This window comes from Gymnoscopelus microlampas, assembly GCF_963454915.1.
Source record: "Gymnoscopelus microlampas genome assembly, chromosome: 16".
Classification (NCBI taxonomy): Eukaryota; Metazoa; Chordata; class Actinopteri; order Myctophiformes; family Myctophidae; genus Gymnoscopelus; species Gymnoscopelus microlampas.
In genome coordinates, this window is record NC_139953.1 from 13204263 (window position 1) to 13228394 (window position 24132).

The window sequence follows — 24132 nt, forward strand, 5'->3', positions numbered from 1 at the left end:
CTCAAATAGGCCTACTGATGCAATGACCTTGTTCACTGAAAAAGGTTAAGAAAACCTAAAATGAAACATTTTCATTTATTTCTGGTGTAAATGTTACCGCCGAAACATGACTCCCCTTTGTGGATGGATAGGCAGTGACTTAATGATGAATAAACTATCTTTGGAAGAGAATCTGAATTGTGTTCAGATTCAGTAAGTTTAATTCATGAGCTTTGTTCACGGTACCCTATAATTGTATAGGCCTGGTGGGCGACCCTGTCAACACCACCCCCCCTCCTTTTTGAATTAAAAACATTACCCCCAAATACCCATTCATTCAGAAATCAGTCACACACTATCTTGAACAACATCCGTGGCCTTATGCAGTGACACTAGTGCTTAAAGTTACATTACAATATTCTTGCCTTTTATGTCGATATTCAAAGGTACAAGCTTGTAGATCTGCTATTTTTGAAAAATCGTGAAAATGTGTGCAAATATTTGAATATATATTGTTTTAAAGCGAACATATGTAACTCAAATCTTTGCTTCTGGGGGGGTCCCTGGAACAACATATTTTGAGATGGGGGTCCGCAGCCAAATGCATATAATTTTGGGGGTCCTTGACATGAAAAAGTTTGAGAACCACTGATATAGAAACATAGACATTTGTGGAATCGGCTTCAGGTCTTAATGGGTTAAGCCTTACAGTCAGTGGCGTCATGGAGGCCACACGGAGCAGGACAGCGTGTGGCCAGTAATTTCTTCACGCGCAAGGTACGGCACGGTACAGTGCACGCTAGAACGTGCCCCCCCCCCGTAGATTCACGAGCCAAGTACCCAAATGGCTACTTTGCATAACAGTGAGTGTGAAAATGTATCCTCAGATTCCTCACTCCTTGCATCTATAGGCTACACGCCACGGTAAGCAACACAGCATGTTGTTGGCTTCAGTAGGGCTGCCAGTATCCTATCTGCACGCAACAATGCCTCAGCTACAGTCGAAGAAGAGAAAGATACTCATTCAAAGCAAACTTTTAGTTGCAGCTCTACAATTCATGGCATTCCTTGAATTTGTATTAGTTTAAAACTAAGCTAAAAAACATTTCCTATACAAACATGTTTCCTAATTTAAGGAGCGGTGTGCGCGTGCCGTGCACGCGTGCACAATTTGTAGATCTGCTATTTCTGAAAATTACATTTAAAAAGTATGTTATTTGACAATTTGTCCACAATAGGGATGCCAGTAGGGTCAACAGCCAGGGTCTGGGGTCTTGCCACACACATTCACTGCAAAGAAATATTGGAACAGTCTGTGTTTTCCAGTGGACTGCAGCAGTGAGCACGACCCGGGTACAGTACAGTAGGCCTCCGCGGTGTTACAGTAGAGATTCACCATGTGTTTTCTAACGTCCTCTTGTTCTTTCTATTAAATCGGGTAGGGCTGGGTAATTATAGCCATCCAGGAGCGGATGGTACAGAGTCACGTTTTGCATTCTGGAGCAAAGGTCGACAGTTTAATTGGAAGTGCAAATTGCGTTCACATGTGCGGCTCCCCGTAGTGGATTGAGCCATGATGGGTAAAAGCGAAAATGTGCGTGTATGCTTTTAACCCATTCAATCCGGGAAACGCATCCGTGTCATTTTTAGATTTCTTTGGGCTATTCAAAAATAGCAGATATGCAAGCTCATAGCACGGCACTTGGTAGATCTGCTGTTTTTTTTGTAATCGTGATTTTTTGGAAAAATCGTGACATTTTTGAAAGATCTTTGAATATATATTTTTTAAAGCGAACATTCGTAAAAAATGTTTTTCCAGGGACCCCCAGAAGTTTTTGAGTTACAAATGTTCACTTTAAAAAAATATATATTCACAGATTTGCACACATTTTCAAGATTAAAAGGGTTAAAAAAAATAGCAGATCTACAAGCTCATAGTGCGGCACTCGGTGCCGCGCTATGAGCGTGTAGATCGGCTATTTTTGAACAGCCAAAGAAATCTAAAAAAAATGACACAGACGCGTTCCCGGATTGAATGGGTTAACAGGAGGAGGAGGGGCGGGATGGGAGGGGACAAGGAGGAGATGAATTAAGGAGGGAAGGAGCGTGGTTGGGTAATAGCTCTATTCTGTTCGGTCCCTCCTGGGTATTTTTAGCCGCCCAGGAGAAGAAGTTGGCATGATTCAAGTGTTTCTTGTCCTCTCCCTTCAGGGGCCACATTCGAACATACCAGGACGCTCGCCGCGCCGCCGTGCACCAATCAGCTCCGCTAATTCTGCCAAATGTTTGCTAAAGATGAGCAAATATTGATTCAATGACGGCATCCATCCATCTGCTGGTGTTGAGAGAGCAGGTGTTTTTTTTCCCTTTTATTCCCCCACTCTTTCTCTGTCCTATCAGAGCCCCTCTCTCTCTCTCTCTCTCTCTCTCTCTCTCTCTCTCTCTCTCTCTCTCTCTCTCTCTCTCTCTCTCTCTCTCTCTCTCTCTCTCTCTCTCTCTCTCTCTCTCTCTCTCTCTCTCTCTCTCTCTCTCTCTCTCTCTCTCTCTCTCTCTCTCTCTCTCTCTCTCTCTCTCTCTCTCATAAGGTGGTAATGAGTAATAATCTACTGCCAACTTGCATAGTGCATCTGTTAAGGACATACAAGAAGTATGTATTACAAAGTATTGTACTACATATTGTACATGAAGACTTGTGCCGATACAATACTGTATGTCAATATGTTACCTTTGGCTTGCCAGAACATATTATACATCATGCATGTTTTTTCCTGTGGTCAATTAGCATTATATTTATGTATTTATGTGCGATCGGGCTGCACATACAGTACATACATTAATTAACCTGTCTATTTCTCTCTCACTGGACAGGAAGCTCATAGAGAGCAGAATCTCTCTCTCTCTCTGAGCTATCTTTCTCAGCTCTCTCTCTTCCATTGTCCCTCCAGATACACTTGCCCTCACAGTGACAGACTCCCCCCCCCCCCACAGTATCGGCCTATTATCACCCACCACCGTTATACTCAGATACAGTAGAGGGAATTCACCACGTGGGCCATATTTATGGTCTGCAGTGTCGAGTTACTAATTCACGTGGGTGATTTTTTTTGTAATGTGGTGAAGTTAATCGTGTAGTTGTTTATTTCAAAACATCCTTAGGAAAGATGATGGCGCTTAGTGAGAGATCAGTGGGTTTATCCACTTAAGCCCTGTATAATTCATCGTACAACGAATGGCAGGAATAGTCATTCTACAAGCTCACAGTGTAGCTTGTAGAACTGCTAAATTAGCAGTTCCAGGTCCAGGCTATTATTTTTGAGCAAAACGCGAAGGAAAATAAAAGCCTGGAGATCGAGGCTAATGAGACACAGACCGAGTAGATTTTTTCCTCCCATTTTATCATGAGCATTAGTGAGGACCAATTATATGAAGATAAGTTGAAAATAGGCGAAGTCGTAATAAAAGTAGTAGCAATAAACCTCTTTCACTGGTTTACGAATGAGCTATTTTCACCAGTTCAGAAATGCCATTTCAGTCTCCGGCTGTGAATATAAACGGTTTAAAGTTGTGGATGCAACACAAACTCAACTTGCAGCAACAAACAGGCATATTTAAAATATCTTAATCTTAATCCTGAACTTTCCCTTTAAGGAAATTCTGTCTGTTGTCACGACTTTAACCCTGGAGTCCCAGTTTTGGCCATGTCATTATAGGCGTAAAATTACAACAATTCCTTGAAATAAATAGCTACATGAATCACAACATGTTGCGAGCTGAGAAGATCAGCTATTTTCAAAATAAGTTAGAGAGAGAGTGTGTGTGTGTGTGTGTGTGTGTGTGTGTGTGTGTGTGTGTGTGTGTGTGTGTGTGTGTGTGTGTGTGTGTGTGTGTGTGTGTGTGTGTGTGTGTGTGTGTGTGCGCCAGTGTTCTTTTGTGTGTGTGTTCTGTCCTTGACAGCAGACCTTGATTAAGGCAACAAGTGTACTGTGTTTGGACATGCTCCAGTTAGTAACACGTCGTTCATGGTCACAGTAGACATTACGGCCAAGTTGTTTAATTTATGGAGAAAACTAGCAGGCCTGGAGCTCAGAACCCGCTGTATGCAGTAAAGTACATGACCGGCCAGAACAGAGCGCTAGAGGTAGCCTAGCTGGGCTCTCAGGACCAGAGCTGAGAACAGGTGCTGTAAAACTACGGCTCCTGGAGAGCCTGAGGCGAAGCTCAGGGAGCCGAGTGCATCACTCCTACGTGGGAGACGCACAGAGAAATTAAGCCCCCCGCTTCCAGCGCTCAGCGCAAATCCAATAACTCGGCTGTCATTTTCCTGCTCTCGCTGACACAACTGAACATTTTGTGGAGAGTTCTGGACCGTCTGCTTCCAACTCAACAGAAAAAGACAGATACTGTGTAGCTGCAGTACATGTTGGGGATGCAAAATAATCTCAGAATATCCCTTTTCCCAGCCTGCTTGTGGCCATTAAAATATGTTTTTGTGGCAAGGGCTTTTTTTCTGCTTGCGGCTGCAACTGAGAATTATTTTAATAATCGTCTGCCAATTATTTTTTCCATTAGGCTGTTTGATGTGATTAATTTAGAAATTAATGAAAATACATAATTAAATAAATATGGTAATACAGTACAAAATGGTGGTACAGTAAATGCTCATTATCTGAACCCAAACAGGCTTCTTGAAGTTACTTGATATGTTTATCCAGCAGACCAAAAGATAACATTTCACAAAGTCATGCATTGTGGTGAAGTTACTCTTGTACTCGATACAGCATCGCTAAAAGGATGATTCAATGACAAAATTGAATTGTAATTCAAATCACCTGTTCGATTCCATGTTTCACCCATAACTCAGCTCATCACTGGTGCCTGAGTATTAATAACCAAGCTTCTAATCATAAATTAGAAGCTTGGGAAAAGATGATGAATCATGTTAAATTAAAACACGTCCTGTTCAAAGGATGTGAGATGATGGTCCTTACGCCGGATTTATCCTTGGTTGTGCACCGGTGACGTGCGTCAAAAATAGCCGATCTACAAGCTCACAACCCTGTCAAAGCACAACGCATTGTGAGCTTGTAGACAGGTTACTATTTCCTAACTAAATCAGGCTTAAGACCTGTTTATCACCAGCAGACGATGACCTTAAATTAAAAACTCACCAGTTCAGTAGAAGTTCCTTCAGGGGGAGAAACTCATGTCTCGGCCTGTGGAGACAACAACAACAAAAGACAAGAGAGGTAAAATATAAATAAAAGACTTGAGAGAGGATCAGAGAGTAGACTTAAGAGAGGATCAGAGTGTAGACTTATTTGGCTGATATCTCTAAAAGCCTAGACATGTACAGTGAGTGGGCAGCAGAGCAATGTGGAGAGACTAGCGCATTCCGTCACCGCCCCCTCCTCTTCTCCTCCGCCAAGGATAACACACAGTAAATTACAATATCGACAGACGGCTTCCACGCAGCCTTGACTTGTCAGACGCTAACAATAAGGGCAGATATGTTGAGCGCTGCTGCGATAGAAACAGCGGAGCCTTCGAGGCTCCTCCAGTCAGCGTTGTACCAGCAGTGGTACTGTCTGTCAATCCCACTGAAAATATTAGTCTGACAATCTTAACAGCACATCTGTCTGTCTGTCTATCCGTCAGTCTGACTGAAAATTGCCTGCCAATCTGCCTTGTCCATCATTCTTTCCATCTGTTTGCCGGTGTGTGCTTCCACCACTCCCATGAATCCTCTCTCCCTGGCCTTATAAGTCCATGTGGTGTCCTGATATAGCGCTGTCAATGGTGGCTGGGAGTAGAAACGGCACTGCAACAGAAGACCTGATCATAGGCTCTATGCACAGCAGCCATATTATCACTTCCTTCACAGGTGTTACCAATGATACTAATGAAGGCTCTGTTTCATTCAGAGTAGCACAGTGGTTCTCAGACTTTTTAATTTCCACGACCACCATAACTCTGAGAGTGGTCAAATGGAACCAAATGGACCCGTAATTTGTACACTCTCAGAGTTACACACCCATAAGAGGCCATTTGGAACCCCCTCAAGGAACCATGAGGGTCCATGAACCCCAATTTTAGACCCACTGGTGTTGCAGAGTGTTTCCAGTGAGCCAACATGCACAACATCAGCACCCTGACTCTGTTTCAGAATGGAACCGAGCCTTCATTTAGTATCATTGGCAACACTTGTGAATTTCTTCACAATATGGCTGCTGTGGATAGAGCCTATTGTAGTCAACAGAAACAGATGGAGGCAGACGGGGGAGCTAATGAAGGCCAGGTCTTCATGATGAAGCCGCATGATGAATGAAGGCCTCACTGAATGAGGCAAGTGAGTGAATGAGTAACTGAGCCTTTCAAACAAGTCGTACACCGGTAAACAAACATGGATGGTGACCACTTGACATCCCACAAGAAAACACACTTAAATTTCCTGCAACTGAATATGAGGTCATTAGGTTGGTCTTTATAAAATGAATAAATACATAAAATAAGTCTTAATAAGTGGCCACTAGAGGTTGTGCTACTGCTCACACCCAACTGCTCACAGAGGTTTGAACTGACCAACGTTGCATCCTAAGAGCTCCATGCTCTCACAAGTGAGGCAATTATGAAACAAGACAACAAAAATAGCATCAGTGTCAGAATCGGTATGTTGTACGTATATTCAGTCAAGCATTTAAACATACGGTATTAACAGTAAAAGCTTTCAAATGAAATGAAAGATCAGTAGGGTAAGGTTCATCCTGCAATCTGCCTATGAGATATCTTGTGTGCAAAGTTGACATTTACGCAATTCTATAGGGCCTTGTAAGCAGTATATTTTTTTCTCATTTTTTAAAAAGGCTTTTATGCCTATTTATAGGACAGTAGACTGACAGGAAATGGGGAGAGAGATGGGGAGTGACACGCAGCAAAGGTCGTCGGGATCGAGACCCGAACCCGCGACGCTCTGTCAGGCTGGCATTGCAACCTAGGGTGCCTGGACCACCACGCTGCAGCCCAAGCCTTGTAAGCAGTGTCTTGAAATCTATTCTATACTATCCAATGAAGAGATGCGAGGATTGGTGTGTGAGGATTGGTTGGTGTGATGTGGGATCTATGGTTGGTTCTGGTTAGCAGCCTGGCTGCAGTGTGTTTTGTATGAGCTGCAGGCAGGATAGGGCTGCTTGGCTGAGACAGGAGAAAAGAGCATTGCAGTAGTCAAGGCGCTAAAACAAATGTGGGTACAGTATGTATGTATTAGTAATTCTAGATTTCTTTGATATTGATTCGATTTTTGCGATGTTCTGGAGTTAGAAACGGCTAGTTTGCACAAGCTTGTTTATGTGTCGGTCAAAGTTCAGATTTTGGTCAAAGATTACACCCAGGTTTCTTCAAAAGGGTTTAACATTGAGGCCAGAAGGCCAATACAAGATTTCACTTCAGAAACATATATGTATAAGAAGAACATCAGTTTTGTCAGAATTTTGATGAAGGAAATTGAGTGACTCTGTTTCTTCCTTAATAACAGACAGGCGGTCACGGAGAGTACCAATATTCCCGATAGCAATGGTAAGAGATGCAATTCAATTCGATTCAATTTAAAGCAGAGCCTGAGATACCAACTCACTTATTTAAACATTCAACCAAGATGGAGCGGTCAATAGTATCTAGCAGCTGTTAAATCATGCAGGGCCAGGATAGAAATTTCACCATTATCAGGCTGCATGAGGATGTCATTTGTCACTCTTAGTAGTGCTCTTTCTGTACTACAGTACGTTGGTGGCGAAAGCCGGATTGGAATTTATTGTATATATTGTGTCCTTCAGTGATCTCAAGGAGTTGCTGTCTAATCATTTTTTTCAATATTTTCAGAATGAAGATGAATGGTAGTTTCGAAATAGGTCTGTTGTTTTTTGCTTGGGTTAGATCAAGGGCAGGTGTTTTTATAGGTTTCGCCATCTTAAAACCATCAGGAACACAGCCAGAGGTGAGAGAGAGTTTAATAATGGAGTAGGCTGGGGGGGACCCAGGGTAGACAGGACCTCTTTATGGAATTTGGGGGCATTATGTCTCAGGGGCAAGAGGACAGGTGTGTGATGGGATGAATCAGAGGAAACAACATTGTTAAAAATTAGATCGAATGTTATTGATTTTGTCAACAAAGGAAGACAGAAAATGTTCACAGTCTAATGGGGAAGAGATGCAGTAAGATGGGCAGGGTTTAGCAGCCAGTCGGTGGTTTTAAACATCGATTGTTGTCACTAATTAGGCCTACAAAGTAGACAGCTCTTGCCTCGTTAATGTTTTGGTTGAGCATGGGCAGTGATTCTGTCAGATGGAGGATATGGACCGTTAATCTAGATTTCTTCCAACTATGCTCCACTCGTCTAACTTAGCTTTTCACCGCCAAATGTTGTTCAAAACGCATTTTGAGCTTTAGAATGGCTATTTTTGCTACTTTTGTGTAACATAGAATGGCGAAAAAAGTTAAAATACGGAGATAAGAGGTGACTGCCAGACAGTATATGCAATGTGGCCCTCTGGAGTGAGTGTGGAAATATACTGTCCCCCTCCATCATCAAAGTTGCACACCCCTGATCCAGGGGAAAGAGATAGCCGAAGAAAATGACCTGTATCTAGTGCTGAAGCACAGTCATCAGTAAACTAGGTTACAAGATCATTGTGTGCACACATACGCGTACACTCGCACCTCTATTGTGTCCACACACATTATATGTGTGCTACGACTTTGGGCCTGGGTCATGAGCTCCCCTGTTAAAGATGCTGCGCTGGCATCCACACGCTGCATCTCGTTCTTTTTATGCCTTTTCTGTGACTCATAATAACAGAGATATTGTTATTCCGTCTGGTTAAATGTCAGGAGGGAGATGGTGAGGTAGATACAACTGTGCCGCTCTAAAACTTTCCAATTTCAACACAGATTGAATAATAAATCTGCTGCGTTGGAGAAAGAACATCAGCACACCCGGCCGGCACAAAAACATTTTCCCTCTTTGTAGAACAGGTGGTTTTCATCCTGTTCTCGTGGCCTTTTCTACAAGGTTCAGACAGGCTAGTCTGTCTGTGAGAATAAAACTACACAAATACCATAGTTCAAATCCAGTCCCGACTGCAGCAAGGAGACCTGCCTGTATCCTTGAACAAGATACACTTCTAAATCCTGTGTGTTGACGCTGGGGGAGTAAAAATATACACTTAGTTACAGTATACTGTCGGTCATTTTATACACCCCCAGAGTTACACTAAAGCTCAGGAGTTTTATGCGACCGAAATGTCACCGTTTGTTGTTCACTCCAGATCATACATGGGCAACTGACGGCCACATGCGGCCCCCACCTTCACTTAATGCAGCCCGCAGGTTAATATCGGAATACTGATATATCATTGATTTCAGCTGTTACAATTGCAAACATGCAAACATGACCCGCTTTAATTACGTCCAATGTATTTATATTTAAGTTCATAAAGCTAACATAAGTATAACTAAATGCATTTGAAATTACATAAAAATGTTACTTTTCAGGATTCCAATTCAAAAATAGCAAAATATCAGATCTACAAGGTCAAAACGCGTCGCAGTGCGACGCGTTTTGAGCTTGTAGATCTGATATTTTTGCTACTTTTGTGTGACAGAATGGCCCGACAGTATATGCGATGTGGCCCTCTGGATTGTGGAAATATAGTGGCCCTCTCCATCATCAAAGTTGCCCACCCCTGCTCCAGATAATAGCGACTAAATTGTAACTGCAAAATGCAAAACGTGCAAATTCTCATCATCATTAGTCAAATCAAAGAGGATGACAGTGCGGTCGGTTTAAAGCCTGACTTATGCTTCAACTTACAGTGTCACTCAACAAAAATTATCTACAGTAGCCTATAACTGTATATCCAACTGAAAGGAGGTGTTGATACCTTGCATCGCCAAAGCATAAATTAGGCTTAAGAGCTGTGCTGTATTTTTCCCCTCCATCTCACTAACAAACTCTTAACAATTACCATACCCTCCAGTCCAACAAATGTCAACAAAATAGAAAAACACCTCCACGCCCCCAGTGAGCCGTTAAGCTCCTTAGCAAACCCATATTCATCACTAACAGTGTTGGGTTTTTGAGCCACAGGTGAGGGACTGTTATTGTGCGAGGGTGGATAATGTTTGCTTCTGTAATCACCAGCAAAGCGTTTATATGCCACAGTGCAGTGTCAACAAACCAGAGAAACAACGCATTTCCTTTTGAGTAATGGTTCGGGTTTCTCCTGCAGCAGTAGCACAGGACAAGGACATTGCAGCAATATAAAAATCTAACCACCCACCCACCCACCTACTCAACCATCCCTAAAAGACTGTATAAAGATCAGATAGGCTGCTATGCTGACAAAATACTGTCTGTAGTCTAGAGTGTAATGCTTTTTTTCCCCTTCTCCTGCATGTCAAGTAGGTTAGATTACATTAACCAACACACCACAGCAATAGGCAGGCTACTGCCAAGGCTAGTTCACTGGATTAGAGTTTAGTTCATGAGATTACCACATGTACACAATTCTTCCAGTGTATGAAACAATTGCGAAATCTCAAAATGCCAGTGGAATTAGAATTATAAGAGGATGGGGAGCAGGGAGGGAAAACGTGTGTGTGTGTGTGTGTGTGTGTGTGTGTGTCTGTGTGCGTGTGTGCTCATGATTGGGAACAGGTGGCACAGTTAGTGTGCAAGACTGCCCAGGTGTGACAAACCAAACAAACCACGCCAATCCATATTATTTTCGGATGCGGCAAAATCCCAAAGAAAAAACAATATTCCAACATGCAAAACACGCATACCGTTATTCTATAACAACATCTCTAGAAACAGGCTCTGCTGCATGCTGTCTCAGTAGAGTAACACAGCACAACGTTCAGCTCGTTTTAGAACAAGACAAAAACAGTGCAGTACTGTAGCCTAATACAGGGGTCTTCAACGTGTTCAGGCCAAGGACCCCCTAGCTGAGAGAGAAATGAAGCAGGGACCCCCTCTACACTGTATACAATTGCGTTTCAGATTCAACTTTTTTTGTTTACTTGGTCTGCTTTTTTTCCCTTCTACACCTTAATACCTCTTTGCCAAAAATAGCCGATCAACAAGCTCACAACGCCTCGCAGCGCGAGGCGTTGTGAGCTTGTAGATCTGCTATTTTTGGCTAAAGTTCTCCTCAGAAAAGGGATTCTAGGGTTCAAGTGGTTAAGGTATAAAACAAAAATCCTATCACACAAAAATTGGGCGGACCCCCTGTAGTAACTCTGAGGACCCCCTAGGGGTCCCGGACCCCCTGTTGAAGACCCTTGGCCTAATAGAAGCAAAAAAAAAAAAAACATAGCCTCGGATCAAGACAATGTATTTTGATCAATTTTTATATCTAAAGTAAAAATGTCAAAATCGATAAAAAATAATACATACGATAGTCTTGATCCAAGGCTAGAAACATCACAGGCTACTAGACATTATGGGCATAACATAACTTAGCAGCAGTAACGTTAGCATGATGATGATGATGCGCGCCTATTATATAGGCGGCACGCATGAACAGTAGTTGTTGTTCCTGTGTTTATTCTCTTCATAATCGTTCGACTATCATACCACAACTGGTCCACATTTCGCACTAATGAGCCCAGGTGTCGCTGATCGCCACACTCACACACACACACACCAACGTACTGTACAAGGTTTACAAGCCCAGTGTGTTCACTTAAAAGGGACGCTATCATTATCTCCTCCATGTGATGTGTGTGTGTGTGTGTGTGTGTGTGTGTGTGTGTGTGTGTGTGTGTGTGTGTGTGTGTGTGTGTGTGTGTGTGTGCGGTGCCCGGGTGACTCCTCTCCTGCACGGACACTGTGTGCACTCTGCATCGGCCAGCATGCAGTCAGTGAACCGTTGGAAGTGAGAGCTAGCGGTTAGCTTCCGTTAGGAGGAGGAACACATCAATGATCTCTCCCGGCACACATTCATCATCAAGTTCTCGCTGATATAATTGAGGCCATTTGGACCCGAAAAACACAAGCTGTGCTCCAGCGTGAAGCGCTGTTATTATTCTACAGCCATAATAAAACATGATCGGATGAATATAATATTGTCTGATGATGATCTGGCTGCTCTGCTAGTAGTAGCTGCATAGCGAATGCTATAAGTGTGACTCCCTAGGCAGCTGTGCGCGCGCGCGTGCGTGTGTGTTAAAGAGAGACATCTGAATGATGGGAGGATAAACACCGAAAACCTCTGGACAGTTGATCAACATCACACACACATCACATCACCTCCTACACACACACTTACATCATCAGACTAGTGTTCGCCACGGTAGATAGATACATAACATTGTTACATTGTATCTGTACATCGCTTTATGTTCTTACTTGTGTTGGTTGATCCAGGACGGGCTGCAGATTTAATCCGATGGTGGAGGGGAAAAAATGATGCTTTGCAGTGTCCAGGGGCCGGGATTTTCTCTCTCTCTCTCTCTCTCTCTCTCTCTCTCTCTCTCTCTCTTCCAGCTGCTGTTACTCTCTCTCTCTCTCTCTCTCTCTCTCTCTCTCTCTCTGTCTCTGTCTCTCTCTCTCTTCCAGATGCTGTTTCCTCTCTCTCTCTCTCTCTCTCTCTCTCTCTCTCTCTCTCTCTCTCTCTCTCTCTCTCTCTCTCTCTTCCTTTCTCCTTTCTCTCTCTCTTTCTGTTAGATCCCTATCACTGCATGCGTCCCGTCTCTTCTCTCTGCTTGTATCACACTCGCCCTCCAGTGGGGAATTGTGGTCTGATTCGGCTTGATGAGGAAGCCCTCCTCTTCACCATGGTGGAGCGAGAGAGAAAGAGAGAGAGAGAGAGAGGGAGGGAGGGAGAGGGAGGGAGCGCGCCTGCGTGCAGGAGTGACTCATCCAGCAGAACTAGATAGATCCCCCCCTTCCCTGTATCCACTCCTCCCTTCCTCCCTCACCCTCTCTCCATCTTTCCATCCATTCCCCCATCCATCTCCCGTCTGTCTCCCTACTTGCTTCCATTGCTACGTTTTTTCTTCCTCTAACAACTGGACTGATTGTTGTAGCAGTGCACACTGTCAATCAATGACAGGAAGAAGGGGGATTAATTTGAACTGTGTTCCAGAGAGATGATGAGATGGAACAGACGCAGAACAGTAGCTCTCTTTGTAATGTCGAATAAGGAATGAATGGGTGATTGAATGAATGCATGAAAATGAAAAAAGTCAACTTTTAAGGCAATGTAGTGTACAGGCTGTGTGTGTGTGTGTGTGTGTGTGTGTGTGTGTGTGTGTGTGTGCGCGCGCAGCGTGCATACGTCACGTGTGTGTGCGCGCAGCGTGCATGTGTGTGCGCACGCGCGTGCGCATGCATGTGTACATGTATGTCAGTGTATCTTCTTTGATATGCATGTGTGCGTCCGTTTTTTGTGTATGGAGTGTATCTGTGCTACTGTATGTGAGTGTGTGTGTGTGTGTGTGTGTGTGTGTGCGTGCCTGTCTGAAATGTATATGTGCCTTGTGTGTGGCTGTGTCTGTGTTTCTGTCTGTGCGTGCGTGCGTGCGTTTATGTGTCTGTGTTTATGTGTGTTTGTGTCTGTAATGCTGGTGTCATGGCCAGTCACAGTACCTGCCTGCCAACCACTTCCCCCGCCGTCTCTTCCACTGCTGTCCTATGGCATGTCTCATTAGAGCTGGGTGACATGACGTCCCCCCCCCCACTGTCCCCCCCGTCCCCCGGCAGATGGACAGACGGAGGGACGTTCCTGGGAGTTGGGAGGAGGCGTCACTGTTTATATAAGCCGGAGAATCTTATTAAATAGGCGCTCTCCTTCTGTGCTGAACCCCGCGCGGGGGTTAATTAACACACTTCCTCATCTGTGGTAGGCATGCAGGGCAGGCCTCCGACTGGTCACAGCGTTGTCAAGACACGTTTATGCTCCGTCGTACCGCGGTCGAGGACGGAGCATAAATTAGGCCTTAGGGGCGTCCAGGCCAGCAGTGCTATCTCCTGTTGCCTGCTGGGACCAGACTGCAGGGGCTGCTGAGGAGATTGAGAGGAATACTGTGCTTATAGAATTATGGAGAATACCGTGCACGTATAAGCATGCATGTATACGCACACAAACATACATATACACACATGCCCACAAAAGGACATGGCAGCCACACACACACACACACACACACACACACACACACACACACACTCTCTCTCTCTCTCTCTCTACAGGGCCGGACTGGGACCAAAATTCAGCCCTGGCATTTTGGTCCGAACCAGCCCACTACCCCCCGCACCGTTTTGTCAACGGGGGGGGGGGGGGGGGGGTTGTCAACGGTTTAACCCAGTAACCCTATGTAAATTATGCCACTGCTGTAAAGCATCCCAGCCCAAACATTAACGTAACTAATAATTGGGCCGCGCGACCTGGAAATGACCGTAATAATCATAACACGGGAGCAAAAACATTTTTTTGTTTTTTTGGTGGCCCACCGGCCCACTGGCCCAGCAGCCCACCGGTATGCCAAATGGCCAGTCCGCCCCTGTCTCTCTACGACACAGGTCGAATGGTCCTGGCTGGACCCTGCGACCTTTACATGAGCGTTAATTGTTGCCGCTTGACATGCGTTTTCACAGAGAGCTGCATGGTGTGAAGTGAACCCAGGCAGCTCGGCCTTGGAAGGGTTAACAGCGTGAGTGATTGAGTCATGGGAGCTCTCTCTTCTCTCTCTAATTCACCTTGCTGAGGCAGGGGCGGAATCTCCCGTTACCTAGGAGATGAAAGGAAGTAGGCCAGCGAGGTAAGCCCACCTTCCGCTGCACTTTAATGAGGCGCACGCACACGCAGGAAAGTATAGCTACATTTAGCCACTTTTGCTTTACTTAACCACTTAAACCCTATATGGTTGACCGGAGTCCCTCCGGGCTCTATACCGGGGTCTTTTCTGTTTTCTGTTATTGTGGGGAAATCAGAAAATAGCTAATCAAGTGTAGCTGATCGTCAAGCCCATATCTGATCGACAAGCTGCGTTGCCACGCCTTTTCAGCTTGTCGATCTGCTATTTTCTGCTAAAGCTTTCCCCACAATACGGATGCTGGGGTTTAAGTATTCAATTTTTTTATTAAACTTTATACTTCTATTCCACTCAACTCAGAGGCAAATTGTACTTTTCACTCCACTACAGCTATTTGACAGATGCATTTACAGGTAATTTGTACATTTAAATTATTAATACAAAACATACATTAACTGATAAATGATGATGTATTATTATAGGTGGAGCTACCCCAGCAGCACATAAAGTAATTAAAGTCAGCCACACCCTTGCCAGCTGCAACATTAAAGTGATGAATGCATTACTAATTACAATCCATTAAAAAGATTAAAGGAGTAGTTTACCCAAAACATTACTTATTTTCTATCAATTACACATGCCATGAAGCCTTGAATTCATGGAAATTGTTTTGTTTTTGTCGCGTAATAGCCTATAATTCGATGACCGGGTAGACTCTGCCAGTAATATGATGAATATGATGTGAAATGTGCCTATAAGTTACAAAACATTTTGTACATCTCGTACATGTATTTCTACATTGCGGTATTGGTAGTTTTACTTCAGTAAAACATCGGAGTACTTCTTCCATTACTGCGCGCGCGCGCACACACACACACACACACACACACACACACACACACACACACACACACACACACACACACACACACACACACACACACACACACACACACACACACACACACACACACACACACACACACACACACACACACACACACACACACACACACACCTTGAGTGGGTGTTTTAATCATTGCTTGACAGGGAACCTCTGTCATAGTGCAGATATAGAGTTTCACCATAGTGCTGGGAAATATGTTGTCCATTGTGATATAGTTTAATCAATGATAAGAATGTTGAGATCTAAAAGCCATTCACACTCCTAATGGTTCTTTCAAGGGAAAATCAGTCTGTGAGAAATAATGTCCCCTCTATTCTGCTGTTGTTTCCTCTTTAACCTGTGTTTTTTCCATTAGCCTGTTAAAGATTTAACAGATTTATGATGTAGGCACCCTTACGCATTGTATACTTAATTAAGGAAGCTTATGAGAAATGTAAATAACCTTTCCTTTCCAGACAAATCGGTCATGTTAGCTACAGGTTCTTGTTAACCCGCAGTCTTTGCTACTACTGTAGCATGTTACAAACACTGAAATCTCAAGTTAGTTTATCATGATATTACACATCACACAAGACAGCAATAACACATTTCAGTATGAAATGTTTAACACATACTCACCCGGTGGGAATATGAATTAAACTATAAATGGAACAACAAAACACACCGTGACAAATCAAAAGACACACATGGGTTCATATCAGCAAAGTACAATAATAGCCACATTTATTTTTACTTTTTTTCTAATTACAAGCATATTTCCCTTTACTCTATGTTTTTTATCAACTTCATGTTTTATCCTCTTATGTCATACACACATTTACAAATCCAGAATGCATACATTTAGGTTGATGAGGAGGATTGAGGGGAGGGGTTAAATTAGGTGTTTCAAGACAAAAAAAAACTTTAAAAAGACATCGCTCTTCTTATGAGACACATTTCAAATACTGCTCATCACAAGCATTTACTCAGTAGACATACATACTAAAAAGTGCACACGGGTCTATTCAATATCAGACAGCTTCATAGAATATAATACAATGGCAAATTTAAACAATTCAAACATTCAACATTAAACAAGGCAAATCTATTGGGAAATTAAAAAAGGCACGGGACTCTCACAGAACATGTATTTGTACTCGTTTACTTTGGGTCGCTTTGAACTTTACTTTGAGAGAAAGTTGGTTGAAATGTTATATTTCAATTTCAAACTTTTACTGTTGTCTGTGAGTTGGATGGATGGCACTGGACAGTCAGGAAGTGGTAAAAAAATCCCTTTCCTTCGTTTTGAGAACTGAACGGGCAATATACAGTACAGGGCTCTCATATTAAAGAGGGAACCAAATAGGGCTGGGCAAATATCTAAATATCTAATATCATGATATTTCTGACCAAATACCTCAATATTAATATTTTGATGATAATATCATATTGTGACAAAAAAAAGTCAAGCTTGTACCATGACCATTTTTCGCTATTCTTTTTTAAAACTTCCAAACATTTTTGAAAGTATAAATAGGGCTAAAGTGATTAGAACCAGGAAAAGACAACACTTATGTCATATCACGATAATACAATATCCAAAATCCCAGACGATTATACAGTATATAGACTAATATCACGATATGGATATAATGTTGATACATTAGCCCAGCCCTAGAACAAACCAGTTGGTGATAAGAAGAACGCTGGTGCTTGAACCAGATAGAAATGGGGCATCAGGGACTGTCTGTGTAAAAACAATGTTTCAAACTCTAGCTACTAGTTAATATTGTGATCGATGAGAGAGAGTGATTCCTGTGTTTCTCAGTCTGTCGCTGTACAGACGACCAATACACACAGACACACTCTCCCTAAGTATAGCCTACTGCAGTGGTTCTCAAAGGTTTTCAAGTCAAGGACCCCCAAATTGATACAAATTTGGCCGTGGACTACTTCTGAAAATGCTTTGTGCCAGGAACACCCAGAAGAGAAGATTTATATTCAAAAAGAAAATTAAATGAAATTATTTAAAAAAAAATGTTCGATATAAAAATGTTCGGCTATTAAAAAATTGCAATTTTTGAATAGCCAACGTATAAATGGATACAGTGGTTAAAATGAATGTGATGCTGTAACTACTCTTACTGGGGACCCCCTGGAACCCCCCCCAAGGACCCCACTTTGAGAACTAACCACTGGCCTACTGTAATACTACTGTAGTAAAGCCAACTACTCAGATGGGGGAGCACTTTTACAAAAACAAAGGTGATCTCACGACATTCACCTTTCATGTTAGAACGGCGAGTTAACCTCGAGGAGACGAGGGTAAAAGACACAGGTCATTGATGTCCTTGATTTCATTCAGTTGTTGTTCCCAGTGTAAGGGGCAGCAGTACAGTCAAGTGTGGTTTTCAGATTAAATTATTTGAAATCTTGTGGGTCAGTGATAAGAATTATCTGTACAAGAGCAAATTTACAGTGAATTAGTGTCTTTTTTTCTTCCTTCCTTTTTTTTTTGCTACAGCGCTACTGTAACATGTACAGTTGTTCAAAATACATGCACGTACTGTACAACAACTTCTTCATATATCCGCCCTCTGCAGGACCGCCCGTTAAAATGTCATGTCATGTCAATAAAAAAACTTAAAAAAACGACAACATGACAACATACCGCATGATCTCACTGTGTCAGGTGTTGCACAAAGCAAAACCAACGGTATTAAAACAAAATAGCAGCAACACGTGTAGGCCTACTTCTGTGAGAATTAAAAACCAGCTAGCCTCCTGTGCCTCTGGGTTACAATACGAGTTCATAATGTACATGGTTATGTGGGAAGCAGTTAGTGCAAATACATACACAAATAGTGGATCTAATCCTTAAGCATGATTTATACAAAAACAGCCGGTCCATAAGATCACAATTCCGGCTATTTTCGGCACGTGACTCCGGCGCACAAACCACGTATAAATCAGGCATTAGAGGGATGGAAGCAAAAGGCTGAATATTGTAGTGGTTAGATTACAATTTGACTCCCGTTTCACTTGGCGTCACGAATTGCGAAGCCAACGTCCACTAGAAGTGCACCGTGAACTCTAAACCTTGGCACCAGCGACCATCGTCCATCTGTCCGTCCGTCTGACCGACTGAACTAACCGACCAACCACTACGGTCAACAACAGTTGTGAGAATTCAAATTTAAAACCTAAAAAAAACAAACACCCAGAAAATCAAACAAAGTCTTCTCTCTCTCTCTCTGTGCAATAGTTCAAGTAAGTTATTTCCTGTGAAAAAGTTAGTGCTTCGTCACACATCCTGCGGCCGTACCCAAAGAGACACAGCGCTCCGCGGAGCTCGACAACATCGACAAAAATACACCAACCAAAAAAAAAGAAGTTATTTACAGGGTGGTTCTCTGGACCAGACCGCACGGCAGGGTCAGAGACGACCTCTACTCACCAAACCGCCGGTGTTCAGATTCGGCATAATCCTCCCATTGGTTAACATTAGGACCGAAGGCGGGGGGAGTGGGGTGGGGGGGGGCGGCAGTCTTAGCCTAGATCCGTTTGGCCGCGGCGGCGGACGACGCTGCCAGCGAATCGGGGGGTCCAGTGTGAATCGAAAAAGGGGGCGGAGCAACAGTCTCTAAAGGGGCGTGTCGTAGACGCGCTCCGACGAGCCCTCCTCGGTGTCGTCCTCCGACTGGGACGCCTTGTGGCTGAGCCGCTCCATGGTGGAGGAGATGGACAGGCTGCCCTGGAAGCCGCCGTCGCTAAGCTTGGCCTTGCTGCTGTCCTGAACAAACTCCTGGATCTCCACGGGCAGCCGGCGAAACTTGTCCTGGTACTCCTGGTCCAAATCGCTCTGCAGCTGCGTAACAGGCACAGACGTACACACGCACGCACACGCGCACACGCACGCACACGCACACACACACACACACACACACACACACACACACACACACACACACACACACACACACACACACACACACACAGAGTAAGTAATGTGTTATATTACTTTGTTACTCATGAAATTAGCCACATGTGAACAGGAAGGAGGGCAGAGAGAGGATAACCATTGCCACAAGGTTGTATGCAGGAATTGAACCCATAACGACATTAAAGGTTTCATGACATTCAGTTTTACCACACATTAAAAGTCTTTGTCGCTCATCAGCGCCCATACCCAGGGTGGGGTTGGCGAAAGGGCCTACTCTGTGTGGAGTTTGCATGTTCTCCCCGTGTCTCCTATGGTAGTTAATACCCTCACAAAAACATGTAGTAATCCTGGTCGCTATACCGCCTCCCCCATGACAGCCCGGGCGCCTGATGGAGGGGAAAGGAACTGGTTGGAATAGAGTGTTCCTTCCACGCGCTACGTCCAACCAGGGAAACTCCCCCCTGTCAGGTGACAAGAAGGTCAGTTGGCTCTCATGCACTGAAGGAAGCATGAGCTCTGCCCTGGCCTCCCTGGCTGTGGGGGACTGGTTCAGCGCTGGTGTAGGGCTGGTGTAGCGCCCAGGATCACTTAGGAAATTGGCACCGGGTGAAAAAAATGGGTTACAAAAATCGCAGGATAAAAATTATAAAAAAAAAAAAAGTCTTTGTCGTGGTCCTTCAAACGTGTATAAAAGGTTTTAACCAAAAATTCCACTCCAGTGATCCATGGCAGGTGTTTTTCTCTCACATTTCTGAAGCCTTTTCTGAACAGAGAAAGTGTCACATTGTACAATTATTTCTAAAGCCTTTTCAACTGCAATGAAAAAAGAAATCTTTGCCTGCGAGTGTCGCTGCTTGTGTCGCCCTATCCCTTCCCCAAAGGAAAGGATAGGGGAGGGGAGGGGCGAGGAGGAGAGTGCGCGGGATTAATGGTCTGTGACTTCACTGCCCAAGGGCCAAGGTCAGATTACTTTTCAGCCTAATTATTCAGAAAACCCCAGACCACAGAAAATCCACTGAATGTTCAAAGTTCAGATTTTTTGGGTGTAATTGAACTCAAACGTTTAAAAATGCCAAGGACCCTCAGTTCGTTATGCCATGGACCCCCATAACTCTGAGAGTGTAATGGAACCAAAATGGACCGGTAAGGTCCCTAGTTGGTCCCCGGACCCCACTTTGAGAACCAGCGTGCTAGACCACCGAAGCTGTTCAAATAAACGTGATCTAACACTCCCCTCAGACACACCGAGACACGAGTCTGAGGAGCTGTTTTTCTCCCAGGCATAGATGCCCCCAATGATTACAGATGACAAGATTGTATTCATTTCATTCTGATCCAATAATTGCTTTAATGCTGATTCCTCTGTTTAACTACCCCAGCCGACTCCCTCGGGACACTCATAATTAAAAGAAAAGCAGCTAATATGAACCGTGTCAGACGCTCACAGCTCAATACATCGGCTCATCGTCAGCAACACAAGCCGTCCCAAACAAAAGCATTTTTTACCTGCAAGTATTGATAAGATATTTTGTCATTGAAGCCCTGTGCTTAAGTCAGCTGGAGTCAGCCCAGCTCCTGATCCAGACATCAGTCATATCAAAACTTGACTACTGTAACTCTCTCCTTACTGGCCTCCCGGCATGTGCACTTAAGCCTCTCCAAATGATCCAGAATGCCAAAGCACGCTCGGTCTTCAACCAGCCAAAATGTTCTCCGCTCCTTCGATTGGCTCCCAGTTACTGCCCGCACAAGAGTACAAAACACTGACGTTGGCCTACAAAGCAACCAAAGGCACGGCACCCCCATATCTTCAAAGCCTGATCCAACCCTATACAACCCCTCCCGCTCTCTCAGATCAGCTAACACAGGGAAGCTGTCAGAACCTTCGCTAAAACATCCGGGACAACAACACTCCACCACGTCCCAGACTCTTCTCCCTTCTGGCTCCCAAACGGTGGAATGAACCCCCCATTGCACTTAGAACAGCAGACTCACGCACTCCCAATCCTCCGCCGTAATCTGAAGACTCACCTCTTCAGACACCTTAGCCCGTATCACTTGCCGTAGCACTTGCCCTAGCCTTGACGACCTTGCATGCTTATGCAAAGGCTAAAATGTAACTTAGATAGCATGTTATGTAGACAGATGCCAGGTCATTGTTGACGTGGCATTCTATAGTGTGTATAGTTTCAATGTACAGATTATCGTTTCGTTTTTTTGTGTGGATATTCTACAGTTAGACTGATGATAGGTTCTTGGTTTACTTATGTATTAGTTTATTAGTAGATTACTATTTCAATGCATTTGATGTATTACCTTGCGTTGTCCTTGCTTACTGTAAATCGCTCTAAACTAAATTACAATTTGTCCTTGGAGCTAATAACATTTTAATGAGGCCCCTTTTAAAGCGCTTTGCACTTCACACCGGGCAATTCTACAACCCTCTGCCTCAGGCTGAGGTGTAAACAAACAGCCTGGGTGCAAAAATGCACCAAGGACACGTCAGTTCTAGTTGGTTCCAGCACTGACACCTCAAATGATATGTTGTTGCTTGTCGGGCAGAAACTCTTATCTCCATATTTTAACTTTTTGTGTTTTTTTCCCCGTAAATGAACGCCCCACTTGATCCTACAACAGCGTCACACGTATCACAAGTAGCAGATCTGAAAGCTCGAAACGCACTTGAACTTGTTGATCTGCTACTTTTACTATTTTTTAAAACTTTTAATCTTGAAAAGTTTTGTACATATGAGGTTTCCACCCGACAGAGACGACGTTCAACGTTCAAGGTGCAATCTTATTATTATTCATTGTTTCAGATTAATTTGAACGTTAAGAGGAGAACAGATTAGAGGAGAGGAGAGGCAGGGAGGAGAGAAGAGAGGGGAGGCCAGAGGAGAGGCCCATCACACCTTCCAGTTCTCTGTGCAGGTCTTTTGAGCATCTTACAGATATTGTCCGTGAGGACACTGTATGGGCCTAATATGTCACTGAGTGTTCATTGGGCTAGTGGTTCTCAAACCTTTTCATGTCAATGATATGTATTTGGCTGCGGACCCCCCCCCCCCATCTCAAAAGTATTTTGTGCCAGGGATGTTTCAAAAATGGCAGATCCACAAGCTCATAGCGTGGCACGAAGTGTGTGATGAACTATGTTTTAATAGCCAAAGTATAAACTATGGTTAAAGCAGTTAAAATTATTGTGACGCTATATTAACTAATTTGGCTGGGGACCCCCTGGTACCCCCCCAAGGACACCTGGGGGACCCCACTTTGTGAACCAATGCATTAATTAGGCTGCCTGGCATAGCGTTTCAACAAAATACTTTGGGGGAGGAGGGGGGTCTTCCTGGGGGACTTTTTTTGTTGGCACCCTTGAAAATGTAATTACAGAAAGCCCAGAAGGAAGCTGTGATTGTTTGTTTGTTGTTTGGAACAGTTGGCACCTAGAAGAGTCCACGCTTGTTTTTTAAGATGAAAACAAATCATTAGAGATTGGCTAGACTAGTCGGTCATCCATGATGGAGGTGAGAGTGGTTATGAAGTGCTTTAAACCCAGTCTCAGAGAGGTAATAATAAAGACCACTTGACTCTGTGTGGAGGAGCTCCTCAGATATGGTGGTGGTGGTGGGAGGGGAGGGGGGAGGGGGGAGGGGGGGCACAGAGCCCTCTCAAGGTCACCTTCCCAGCAAGATGTCCCCTCGCTCTTCCTTTTCTTCACACTCTCTCTCTCTCGCTCTCTGTTCACACCCTCTGCGTGGGTCTCACTGAGCAGATCTCCAGCACACCTCCACCAGATGGCTGGAGATGAACTGCAGTCTCTCTCTCTCTCTCTCTCTCTCTCTCTCTCTCTCTCTCTCTCTCTCTCTCTCTCTCTCTCTCCCCCCTTCTCTACTGCGCATGACCTACTTAAAGGGAGGGAGAGACTGTCTGCCCACCACGCCACGTGTGTGTGTGTGCCATTAACCACCAGGATGCAAACACTCTCTGATTAAAGCTGTCATTTCCCTCCCATCTAATGACACTTTGCAAAATGTGAAGGAGAAGGGAGCTGGAGGGTAAAGAATGCCAGAAGACCCTGGCAGCGTCAGAAGGTGTGTGTGTGTGTGTGTGCGCGTGTATGTGCGTGCACATAACGCATGCATGAGTGTGTACAATGTGTACGTAGGTGTACTTGTGTCACATGTACGTATGTGAAAGTGTGTGCTTAATGCTTATGTGTGTGTGGGAATGTTCTTGTGTAGATACTGTATGTACAGTACAGTAATGTACATGCATGTCTGTGTGTGTGTGTGTGTGTGTGTGTGTGTGTGTGTGTGTGTGTGTGTGTGTGTGTGTGTGTGTGTGTGTGTGTGTGTGTGTGTGTGTGTGTGTGTGTGGGGTGCATGTGATAAACAGCTTAGAGTTGGGCAGTGGAATGCAGCACTCTGTTATCACCCAGGGTGTGGAGGAGGGACGGGACAGATGGGGGTGATTAGAAATTTCCAGAATGGAGAGAGAGAGAGAGAGAGA

General features: G+C 44.1%; 2 protein-coding genes across 6 annotated transcripts in view; both read right to left on the reverse strand.

The window, feature by feature from the left end:
* Positions 1 to 12533, reverse strand: part of plcb4b (phospholipase C, beta 4b) — a 114935-nt gene extending 102402 nt beyond the window's left edge. For 2 of the 3 annotated variants that reach the window (XM_084081851.1, XM_084081848.1), the window contains exons 1-2: positions 12384 to 12533; positions 5148 to 5192 (exon numbers count right to left, since the gene is read on the reverse strand). The gene's annotated coding sequence lies outside the window, so the exon portion shown is untranslated. The remainder of the gene's footprint in view (positions 1 to 5147; positions 5193 to 12383) is intronic. The other variant, XM_084081849.1, reaches the window with a different exon arrangement.
* A 3889-nt stretch (positions 12534 to 16422) lies between these two features.
* The window catches only part of plcb1l (phospholipase C beta 1-like), a 243685-nt gene continuing 235975 nt past the window's right edge, over positions 16423 to 24132 (reverse strand). Inside the window, exon 33 of one of the 3 annotated variants that reach the window (XM_084082847.1) lies at positions 16423 to 19545. In XM_084082847.1, the coding sequence (XP_083938973.1) occupies positions 19321 to 19545 (225 nt within the window). In that variant the 3' untranslated portion in view covers positions 16423 to 19320. The remainder of the gene's footprint in view (positions 19546 to 24132) is intronic. The other 2 variants (XM_084082848.1, XM_084082849.1) reach the window with 2 other exon arrangements.